Genomic DNA, 12,331 nt, shown 5'->3' with positions numbered 1-12,331 from the left:
GTAATCCATAAAAGTGATTTTTCCAAGCTCTGCTGCAGATTGAGACTTCTAATTAGAAATGTTCCTCTCTGCTTATATCATTCTTGCATACAGAAATGAGGAATTGCAAACATTTTCTCCCTACTAGACAAGAGTTATTAGTCTTTGTGCATTTTCAGGATTTTTGTCATTTTAAAAGTCATTTGTATAAAAGAAATGTAGGGTTGTGTGCAAAAACAACATTTTACACATACAAATGTGATTTTTTTATGAAAAACACATTATCTTATACATACTACCTATTTGTATGTACACAACCCCTCCAATATTCTGCACATGTGAAATTTTCTTAAAACACTACTAAACTGTTGTTGTTGTTGTTATTATTATTATTATTATTATTATTAATGGTATTTATACCCCGCCCTTCAGCCCTAAAGGCTATAAGAGCGGGTTGTTGTTGTTGTTGTTGTTGTTGTTGTTGTTGTTGTGTGCCTTCAAGTCATTTTTCACTTATGGCGACCCTAAGTTGATCCTATTGCAGGAATTTCTGGGCCTGTGAGCATGTGATTTGTCTATTTTCACCCAGTGGGTTTCTATAGCCAAGGAGGGAATCAGATCCTGAGTTATAGTCCAATGTTCAAATCCCTGCACCACCCTGGCTCTCCACTCCTAAATTACACCCCCCTTTCCCATATCAGCATTGCCCACTCTCTGAGTCTGAACAGGAAAAAAAATGCAAGTATTCTTCATATGCCTATTCCTGATGCCTCATAGTGCTGACAGCCTGGCTGCCCTGTGAGCTATTGAGGTAGGTGCATATATTTGATTCCTCTGGACTGAGTGAGCTAAAAGAAAGTTTTAAAAGGCCTTAAAAATAAGTTTTAAAGAAAGCTTTAAAGGTATCTCCCCAAAAAGGGAAATTCTTAAACTAAGAATTGGGCTGTTCTTAAACTAATACCACAATCAGAATGTGCTGATCTTATACTTGTCCCATTCTTCCATGTTGATGGACAAGGAATGTACATTTTCCTTTCTGCACCCTTCAAGAGGATTGTTGTGCCCTCCTGCCTGGGGAAATTTTCCAGCTGAATTTGGGCAGTGTGCAGTTTGCAAGTAACTCCTATCATTCCTTAGCAACATAGCCAGTTGTGAAAAATGCTGGACAAGTGCAGCCTAGCAATACTTGGAAGGTTACACTTTGCCCAGCTCTGTAATAGGTGCTGCACATTACTTCAGTGCTTTCAGGTTTTTAATGTGAAATTTCCATGCCTCACCCATAGGATTTTACTGAGGATAGATTATTATGTTTTTGATTTGCAACTCCCTGTATTTTTCCATTGCTTCTTTTATCTTTTTTCTTTCTGCAGAAGGTTGGGGAGTTATCTGCACAATCTATTTTATTTGGTAATGCTAAAAGCCCTGTGTCTGGAGGCACCCTCAGCAGTTTCACTCTCTTTCATTATGCATTCCCTGCCTGTAGGAAGTGTGATTTTGCTGTGCCAGCAAATATGATACACATGCCTCCATTCCATATATTTGAGTCTTCAGAGATAGTCCCTAAGTAAATGGATCTGCAGTTCTTTAGTTCAAGCCTAAATAGCCTTTTTAGAGATTTTGTCTTAAGTGGACAAAGGACATAACCTTGTCCTGAGTTACAGTACCTGTCCTTGGAAAGAGACTGGAGACTGGAGTTCTGCACCTACTTTTAGCTCAGAATTTCAGCAATTATGGGTCAAAAGAAGCTGCTTAAATTACTGGGGTCTCTTTCCTGCCCCAGCTGTTTAATTCAGTATTTCTGAGAATGAGATGTCTGTATGATATTGGAAAACACATGGTCTTGTTGTGTTCTGCCCTATAGCCTCTCCTTCCTCAATCACAACCTACGAGACATGCCAGACCTATGAGAGACCCATAGCCTTCACTGCTAGGTCACGAAAACTGTGGATCAACTTTAAAACTAGTGAAGCCAACAGCGCTAGAGGTTTCCAGATCCCATATGTCACTTATGATGGTAAGTAGGAGGAAGTTAGTGTTGTAAGTGAGTGCACAATCTGCAGTGCGCAGCTGTTCCTAGGAAAATATCTCTGGAGGATGGAGTCTGACAGCATGTCCAGGCCCTGCCTCTGACATCACTCCCAATTTCATCTGATTTCCTAAGCTAAGTGGGACTGGCTAGTAGTTGGATGTGGCATGACTTGGGAATACTAGGGATCTCCAGACTCTCAACTAGGAAAGAAACCTGACTGAAACCCCGGAAAGTCACAGCCAATCAGAATTGTCAATACTGGCCCCACTCCCTAATGTACATCCATTGAAGCCTGCACTCCTGCAAGGCCGGAACACAAGTAATTCTATATGTAGAGGCATCTGCAGGTGTCTGTGCTAAACACACAGATTTTGGAAAGCAGGTTTGCTATGTATCTTGGGATAAGCCAGAAAGTGTGGCCTTGCTTTGTCTTCCATGTGTCAACCTGCACTTGGAGGATGTCTGAATTGGTCAAGGGTGTGAGGTCAAAGCATAATTAAAAATAGGACCAGTTTCATTAGGCAAAAATAGGCAGTTTGATTAAAGGCCACAGAAATCTTACATCGACCCACAAAGCCACCTTCTGTGCTTTTCAATTAGTTTAGTCAATTCTTTGTTCCTCTCTCCCAGTTCTGAGTTCTGGAACAATCATGAGCCCTCTAGATAATAAATATACAATATTTATTATATTGCATCTGAAACCATTAAAAAAAAACCTTAATATGGTTGGGAAGCCTCTTCCATCCTTCTAACATGCCAGCCTTTGGGTGTTTTCTGCACTTCTTCAAGTTGGCCCATAAGTCCTTGAAATTCTTGGCCTTTGAGTCTCATAGGCCAGGCTTACCATTGTCATCATCATCTCTCTTTTCCTCACCTGCATTAGAATGGACAGACCCCCCCCCTCCAAAAAAAGTCCCTAATTAATTGTCCAGTTATCACTTGAAGCTTCCAGGATGATACTGGTGCTATTCTGAAACATGGAATTGTAAGCTGTCCTATGAATTTAGGAACTTAAGAGAAATAAAAAATGTCCTGCTCCAAAAATAGTGGCAAGTTTACACATTCCTTTTTAATAAAGCTATTAAATAATGTGTGCGTGTATTGATGAACTTACTAATGGCATTTCTTCACTCAGTAACTACCAGACCTTTTCTCTTTCAACAATGCAGAGGATTATGAACAACTGGTGGAGGACATTGTTCGAGATGGCAGACTATATGCTTCTGAAAACCATCAAGAAATACTGAAGGCAAGGCTGTTTTTTTGCATTATCGGGATTGGATATCACTGAGTGATAGAGCATATTCTCAGTGTTCTCATGGATCTCTGCTTTAAAAAGATCTCACGGAGCAGAACTAGTTAATATTTCTCTACTTGAGAACTTTAGAGAGCTGTTTACAGCAGAAGGGAAATTCCCAATCCAGACTGGGGATCCTAGCTCTGCTTTTGAAAAAATAAGTAAAAGTAGCTAGCCATAAGCACACTTTATAAAACACATGCTTAACATTACATGGAAACTGGCCCCAAAAGTGATGCATTTTCCCCAGATGCATATTTCCAAGAAGATGCACAGTGGATATGGGTTAACATCACATCACTGTAACTCTCTTTGAATAGGTGTCACTTACCAGCAGCCTACCAAGAGCAAAAAGGGCTTGTTCCCATTATGATTTAAACTGATTTGCTGATTGGTTTATATGTGCGTCATTCACACTGGAAACAGTTTCAGGCCTGTGTGAAGTCGAAGGCTTTCATGGCCGGCATCCATAGTTTGTTTTTGTTTTTTGTGGGTTTTTCAGGCTATGTGGCCATGTTCTAGAAGATTTTCTTCCTGATGTTTCTCCAGCATCTGTGGCTGGCATCTTCAGAGAAAATGTTTCTCTGAAGATGCCAGCCACAGATGCTGGTGAAACGTCAGGAAGAAAATCTTCTAGAACATGGCCACATAGCCCAAAAACCCCCACAAAAAACTATAGTTTCAGACCTGATAGCATTCCTTTTCAAGCGTAGAGAATCAAGATGAAGTGAGGCAAATGTAAAAGAATCGGTTTTTGTGAAGACAGATCATTTGTTGGTTCTTTTGAAAAGAATTGGTTTGCAAGTGTATTCAACAAATGGGAATGATTGTTCAGATTTGAATTGCTTCACATTGGTGGAGAGGGTTGGCAGAGGGTTGTAACCCATCCCCAAAAAACCAAACAAACATAAAGCAAGTATGTTGGAGTATAGAGAACCAGCGTGGCATAGTGGTCTGAGTATTGGCAGGGACTCCCAAAAGCAGTGGCTATCCCAGTAAAACTTTAAGGAAGGAGTGACCCACGACACACACACCCAGGAGAAGTCAAGAACCCAGAGCAACTACAGATATTCCTATAAGACCTCTCCAAAAGAGGTGTCCCTCATTTCTATCCATGCCAAGGGGGCCCCCCACTTCCCTCTTCAACTCACCATCTGAAAGCACATCTCTATGCACAACAAAAGGCAGGGGCCCACCAAAAGTGTTGGATGCCCCAGAAAGACCCTGGGGAAGGGGTGACCCAAGAGCCCCCGCCCATAAAAGTCAGGAACCCAGAGCAACTGGAGACCACCCTAAAAGACCCTCTAAAATCCTCCTCATTTCTGCCAAGCCAAGAGGGTCCCCTTTCCTCTCCAACTTACCATCTAGGAGGGTAAGGGTCTCCCTTGCAGCTCGAGCAAAGTGCTTTAAGGAGGGAAGAAGGGAAGGGTAGGGAGGCGAGTCCTAATCCTAGGGAGATGTGCCCAGGGTGATACCTGAGCTGCCTGTCATCAGGGGAAGGTGGAAACCGGGGGGGGGGGGCTCCAACACTGACGCCAGCCTGGGGAATGGTGAAGGGGATCCTAGTGAGGAAGGAGGAGAAAAGAATTTTGAGGGGTAGGGAGAAAGTGAAAGGAAAGCAAATGAAGGATTCACAGATTGGATTTGGAGGAAAGCAGGAAGGAGGAAAGCACCTGGACAGCCAGAGAGGCACTGGGCCACCACTTACCTTGGAAAAGTCACACTCTCTCAGCCTCATTGGAAGGCAAGGGCCAGGCCCCTCTGAAACGATCTTGCCAAGAAAACCACCCACTTTTTGCACTGCCTGCTCCCCAGGAGGCTTGGGAGCTCTGGAGCACCAGGGATGAAGCCCAAGAATGACGCATAGATGTGCATCATATGATTGACATTAAAAAAAAGACCAGCTAGTGGGAACACAGTCATGTCAATGAATGAATGCATGAAATAATTATATAATTTGCTTCCATAGTGGGAATTATGCATTGGCCTGAATTGATTCAGTGGCCTGGTGTCAATGCAACATGTAAAGCAGATTAAATGCAAGTGGGAATGAGCCCTAAAAGTGACAAAAGATGTTCCCATGGTTGTTATTGGTGCTGTAGTGGTAAATTTTGAAGCACATGCCCTCATTGTAACAGTTCTTATTGTGATATCCACAAGGAGAATCCAACAAGGCATACAGCTGTGTATATACATGTGTGCTTTGTGTGTATGCACATAAACATTTTTCGCTGTTTTCAACAGTATCAAGAATAGGTGTTTTGTAAAGCTAATGGTTCTCTCTCACTCAGAACCAAGCCACTATAAAATACTTTGAGTTGCAGCAGAAATAGCTCCAAATAATACATTGTTGCTTGAAAAAAATTAACTTTTCTTGCACCTGCACAGAGCCACAACTATGCAAGTTCCTGTACAGAATAGTTTTGGCAGTAACAAACAGCATCTCAGGCACTATTCTTGTTGTTAAAAGCTACTCCCTTTTCAGTTCCTTAAAAAAAAATACAACAAACAACAACGATAACACTAATAATAACAAAATCAAATCAGTACATTTCTATATACTTAAAACAAAGATATAGAAAAAATACAAATAATACTAAACTACAAATCTGATTACTTAAAGGAGAAACAGGCAAACAAGGGAAGTATAGTTTCCAACTTGCCTGTTTGTGGTTCTGTTCACTCCCCTCTTACTATTCAAATCAGCATGGCATAGGCAGTTTGAGTGTTGGACTCTGACTATGGAGACCAGGGTTTGATTCCCAGCTTGGCCATGAAATCTACTGGATGACCTTGGGCAAGTCATAGGCTCTCAGCCTCAGGGAAAACAATGACAAACTTTTTCTGAAGAAATCTTGTCAAGAAAACCCCATGATAGGTATGTCTTAGGTTGCCATAAGTGGGAAATGACTTGAAGACACACAGCACATGCTTATTGTTCAAACCTTAACATAATGATACATCACACTTTAAAATGAATAAGAATTAAATCTATAAACCCCTACAGAATGAGACCATTCTTACTTAGAAACCTAAAGTCATTGTGAATCTTGCTCCCCCCCAGATAATTTATTAAAAGCTTCCATTCTTTCTTAAAATCATCTAACCATGTCTCATGTATTAACATGGGAAATTTATGTATTTCTACAAATTCATATATTTTAAACAACCAGTCTTCTTGATAAATAATCCTGGTCTCTTTCCCTCTGGTGAAGGGTTTACATGTTGGATAGCTCTGTGCTGGGTAGTGTTCTGTGTTTATATATTTTCTTCTCTGAGCCTCATGTTCTCATTTTTTTTTCTTCCTGACATTTCTCTTTGTAAAGAAAAGAAGAGAAGAGAGAGAGAGAAAGATAGAATATATAGCAAAGGTGGTACCAGTTTCCAAGTTGGCCATCTATCTGCCAAAGCCACCCCAGTGCAATTCAGCACTGAGTCTTGACTCTTATCCCTCAAGCAGGATGGCATGTGGCTTTTCAGATGGTTTGAACTAGAATACTTGTACTAACCCTCACCACTAGTTATGTTGGCAATGGATGGTGGAAGTTGCAGTTTAGGTACATCTGGAGAGCTATCCAATTCCCAGCCTTGCCTTGACGATAATACATCTGTTCTGTTTGCTTTTCCTGCAGGACAAGAAGCTGATTAAAGCATTCTTTGATGTGCTGGCTCACCCACAAAATTACTTCAAATACACAGAGAAGCACAAGGAGATGCTGCCACGTTCCTTCATCAAACTCCTCCGCTCCAAAGTTTCCAGCTTTCTGAGACCTTACAAATAGCCCCTTGACACTTGAACCAGTGTTCCAGGCACCTCAACAGCCAAGAAAACTTTTTTCTAACACTTATTCTTGTTTTCCAGTGACTTTTTCTACAAATACAATCCCTGACCCAATCTGTCACTATGTCACTATTGGTCTTTCCTTGTCTTTTCTTCAATCCAAACTCGCTGATGATATTGTCCACAGAAGGAGCAACTGGCAGCCACGAGGAACTAAAACACATTTCCAGTGCTTTCCATACTGGAGTCTCAGCCTATGGAGTTCACACATCCTAATAAGCGAGGCTGTCTTCACAGATAGCCTTTATTGGGACCTGTCACTCCAGAGTCACTCCAAGGCTATCTCAACTTTCTCCCATATATACACATAATATGCAGGCTATTGTGCTGCAGGACAGTTGCCAAACAGGCTGTTGAGGCACCTCTCTGCATGACTGTTTCTAGAAAGAGGAAAGATCCCTGCTACCATATAATGCATCCGCTTCTGGAACACATGCAAAATGGGGGACTTTGAGCAGCTGCTAAGCAATGGAGTTGGTCCAGCTGAACTCTCTTGTAAAGAAATGGGGTCAAAGGCTATCCAGGATGCAGAAGGTTATGCCTTATTTAAGACTGTTGTGTTTTTAAAGAAAAGAAAAATAAATCAGACACAGTCTTACAGAGGGGATATATATATTATTGGGAAGATCATACAGAAGAAGAAAAAAAGGAGAGCTGACAAGTACGAAAGAAAATGGTCCATGTTTGTATGATGGCAAGTTTGTTGACTAGAAGGCCATCATTTCATGATGGTGTCTGACTTTTGTGTTTGAAGAAAACATGGCCTAGCCACGTTCTCTTATGGAGTAATGTCTGGAAAAGGTGGAGGAAAACTTGGTGAAAAGCGAGACTTTCCAATGTGATTTCTCCCCCATGGACACTTGTGATATGAGTTCAGACTTCTTGTAAGCTCTGCCAAAGAGTAATTCGATGACAAAAGAGCAAGCAGTGTGAAGGGCAGGAATGAGTGAATGTTTGTGCACTAGGATGTTCTCCTTTCTACCTTTTTCATATTATTAAGTGCAATCATTTTGAGTTGTCTTTATATTATTTAGAGGGATTTTTTTTTCTACTAGAAACTGCAATATTTATACCTGCCTGAGAAAAGAGAATGTGTGTGTGTGTGTGTGTGCGCATGTGTTAATAATGAAACAGCAAAGAATACAAACAAGGAATTGGGGAAATGACGATTAAATGTGACTTAAGTTTTCAGCTCTTGAAACCTTTCGGTTTCTTTACCACAGTAAATCCCAGTGTAAATTGTGAAAAGCAAACTCAGTCATTCTGCAACCCATGAAGGTACAGGACATAAGCTGACTGGAAATGTTGTTTTGGCCACAAGTAGCTTTCAAGAGTTGGTTCATTTCACATACTACCAAAGGCAACTTTAGAATGCACATTAGTGATCACATATTAGAATCTGTCTCTACGTTAAACTCTCCAGTCTAGCTAAACCATCACTCTTTCAAACAAATTAGCTTGGAAGAGACAGGGAGTTTTTTATATGTTCAGATCCGAGATCCCCAGTGTGCCTCCTGAGGTGGCACACTTCTCTTTCTGAATGTTTTTGGAGGGTCTGATTTCTAAAATAAGAGATTTTGGGGGGGTCAGGTCCCTTGGGAAGTCACACTCAAAAGCTCTTTTTCTTAAACCTATATTCTCAGTAAAGAAGGAAGAGTTTTCTGCACCTCCTCTAAGGCATTCTCATCTTTGCATATTCTGTGGTAGACCCCCAACAATGAACACAAGCTTTGGAGCCCTGGCTAATAGTAACCCTGAGCAACATGCCTTCTATATCACTTTAAAATTCCCTTGCAGAATCTTACCTGTCAGTCACTAATTATTTTCAAGTGCAAATACTAGTGGGGAATGCCAATCTTACACTGGTGTAATTGTTGCCTTCTCTGAGCCATGACCTGAAGCTAGGATTTTGAATTGTTAGATAAACGGCTTGCACTTGGATGGGATAATCTCCATTTGCTGTACTGGTAATGATGCTTTTCTGCCTGGATATTAATAATATGCTTTTCCTCCCATTCACACCTTTATCCACAGTCTAACTAAAGTCAATGGAATTGATTCATTAATAAAGTAGAATTGTTTCTGAGATAAACACAACTGCAGCAGTCTATACTTTTCACCATAATAGCCAAGACAATATCCAGCACTAATCCCAACAAATGTAGCTTTTTCCTACAATACCTATTTATTATGGTATGGGGGAAGAGACACCTGTGTTTATTGCAGGAGAGGACAAAGAGGCAAAAGCCCAAATGGAAACTAACTCTGAAGACAAAACTTATGTTTAATTCAGTTTAAGAATTCTACCTGAATTCTTTCTGGCTAGATTCTTTGTTTCCATTCAGTCCTAATCGTGAAAAATCTAAAAGGTTTGAAAAGCTGAAATTTCTTTCTCAGCACAGAAAATGTAACAATGTTTAAATAACAAAGCCGAAATATTTATAACTGCATTGTGTGGTGTGCCACAGTCCATTATCTCCTGCCAAAAAAGAAAGATTAAATGATGAAAAAGGTGTAGTCCATAAAGTTATTTGCACTTGATAAAAAAAATGTATCTGAACTTGTAAAAAGAAAAGTTTGCATTTCGTATTGTCTTTTTTAATTATTAAATGGATTTTCTTGGTGTTGTGTTGATGTTTCAGATGTGTTTTCTACTTGTAAATTCCTGATGTTTACGACTGCTTGGAGTTTTGTTCCATTCTGGTCCCTTCTCTCTGTATCCTTTTTCTTTCTTATTGTCCTTTGGATACACATTCCTCCTGCCACTATATAGCTTCCAGAAAGCAAGGGTTGAATGTGAAAACTCACTACAAGTAATATTTCTGTTATGGTATTCTTGGTATAGTCCACTGTGTTTTAAGGTGCTGAAGAAAAACAATGACCATCCTTATTCTTTCCGCACTTAGCAACAAACAATGGAATAAAGAATGTACGTATACAAATTCAAGAGCAAACTACAGTGGTAAAAACCTCATCTGCTTCCAGGCATCATCTTCCCCTTTAATGGAAGCTACCATCTAGAGTTCAGTAAGATGTGCCTCACAGAAGAACTTGTTAACAGCAGGTGTTCAGAGTTAGCAGGTGTTGCTTCTACATCATACTTGTTTTCTCTCTCAACCGCTAGTGCAATCCTGCTAGTATATTGCAAGCACACATTTATTTATACCCTGACTTTCTGGAAAAACTGGGACTCAAGGTGACTCACAGCACAGCTTTAAAGAGCACCAAAATTTACAGTGTTCAGACACATGGAAACAAATTATAATATGAAGCAGTGTCACCCAGCACACTGCTCTACCACCCTCCCTCCAATGCCTGGCTTGCATGCCCCCCAGTGCCTGCTGCTCAAGGAGGCTATGCTGCAGCTGTGGATGGCTGGTTTGACTCTCGTGCAGCCACTGAGCAAGCGAGAAAGGGACGCAATGCCCTTTCTTGCTTGCCCAGCTGCTGCACCTATCCCACTGGCTGTACATGCCCCATATGGGGTGTCACCTGGTGCGGTTCACACCCCTCACACCCTCTTAATGATGCCACTGATATTAAGACACCTACTAATTAAAAGTAGTCTAAACTTACCAGTGAAGTAGAACATCCAGTTGTTAAAAGCCTTGTTTGGCAGACACTCAGTTGCCAAACAGGCTTAGGGATTCTGACTGCCAAGAGAATGACATCAGAGATGCCTCTAAAGCTGGTGGAACTGAGAAGAGTCTTTCCCACAGATCTCATCGTCCAAGCTGGTTTGTGTGGAGAGTCTGATGGAGAACTTGGGGACCATTCACAATTCAGTGGGTCCTTGGTATCTGCTGATGTTTGGTTCCAGGACCTGGAACGAATGCATCTGAGGAAGCAGACTGAAGTCTATGAAAGCTCATGCTGCCAGTGTGTTTCAGTTAGTGTCAAAGATGCTGCAAGGTCTTTTTACATATTAATTCTACAGACTGACATGGCTATATCTTTGTATTCTACTACTAGTACAATGCTTGAGAACTATGGGCTGAAACAGACAGTCAAAATGAAGGGGCCTCCAACCGCTTTGGAGGTGTTGCGTTTAGACAACACACTTCCAAAGAGGCCAGAAGCCACGCTCCAGTCCTATAAGACCGGAGCAAAAAGGAGCTGGGATAAACCAATTCCTGGTGCCTCTGGTCAGCCTCAGGGTCCACAGCTCGCCTTGGGCCAAGTGGTCAGCAGGGGTCTGACCCGCTTGCAGCTGGACTGGGCTCGGACTCTCTTTCATACCCTTCTGCTCTGGCCTTAGAACGCACCAAATCTGCAAAGAAGATACCTTTATTGGACCAACCAAAATGCACAAAATACCTTATGTATTTTGTGGATTTTTGTGATCTCCATAAAGGTATCACTGTTTTGTGGATTTTGGATGTAACTGCACTTGGCAACATGGCTGCCCCTGGATATGTTTTCAAGGGCGGCATCCACACTGCAGAAATAATCTGGGTTGACACCTCTTAAGTGCCATGGCACAGTGCTATGGAATTCTGGGAACTGCAGTTTTGTGAGACACTCAGCCTTCACTGTCAGAGAGCTCTGGTGCCACAACAAACTACAATTCCAAGTATTCCATAGCATTGGGCCATGGAAGTTAAAGTGGTATCAAACTGGATTATTTCTGCAGTGCGGAGGCAGCCTACTTGTGCTCTATAGATGTCGCAAAATGAAAAGATAATAAACTGAAGACACAGTTTTTTGCAACATGGCCACATAGCCTGAAAAACCCACAAAAAACTGGATGCCAGCCATGAAAGCCTTCGGTTTCAAACTGAAGACACTTTGATGGGGAGAGAGAAATAGCACCATTTTAATAAAATAATAATAAAAATTTTATTTTTATACCGCCCTTCCGAAGATCAGGGCGGTATATTACAACATAATAAAACACAACATGTACATTAAACATCAATACTGTAGTTAAAAACAAATACACAAACCAGAATAAAACCCCCGTAGCTAGTCCTCTTTGCCACAGAAGAGGAAGGGAGGCCCACTGAACTTTAGTCGGGGAATGCACACTGAAATAGAAAGGTTTTTAGATCCTTTCTAAATTGGGCCAGGGAGGTGGCCGAGCGGAGCTCTATGGGCAGCGTGTTCCAAAGGGCCGGGGCGGCGATGGAAAATGTCTTCCTCACAGTGGAGGTCAACCTAGCCCCTGGCACCCTAAGTAATTGCT

General features: G+C 41.4%; 1 protein-coding gene across 4 annotated transcripts in view; it reads left to right on the top strand.

Annotated features, from left to right (window-relative positions):
* SCUBE3 (signal peptide, CUB domain and EGF like domain containing 3) overlaps positions 1-9,770 on the top strand; it is a 177,224-nt gene extending 167,454 nt beyond the window's left edge. For all 4 annotated transcript variants that reach the window (XM_042464257.1, XM_042464254.1, XM_042464256.1 and 1 more), the window contains 3 exons: positions 1,841-1,993; positions 3,178-3,257; positions 6,938-9,770. In XM_042464257.1, coding sequence (XP_042320191.1) covers positions 1,841-1,993; positions 3,178-3,257; positions 6,938-7,087 — 383 coding nt within the window. In that variant the 3' untranslated portion in view covers positions 7,088-9,770. The remainder of the gene's footprint in view (positions 1-1,840; positions 1,994-3,177; positions 3,258-6,937) is intronic.
* The last annotated feature ends 2,561 nt before the right edge of the window (positions 9,771-12,331 follow it).

This window comes from Sceloporus undulatus, chromosome 4 (genome assembly GCF_019175285.1).
Source record: "Sceloporus undulatus isolate JIND9_A2432 ecotype Alabama chromosome 4, SceUnd_v1.1, whole genome shotgun sequence".
NCBI lineage: Eukaryota > Metazoa > Chordata > Lepidosauria > Squamata > Phrynosomatidae > Sceloporus > Sceloporus undulatus.
Note: the sequence above shows the minus strand (reverse complement) of the source record. Positions and strands in the feature narration are given on the sequence as shown.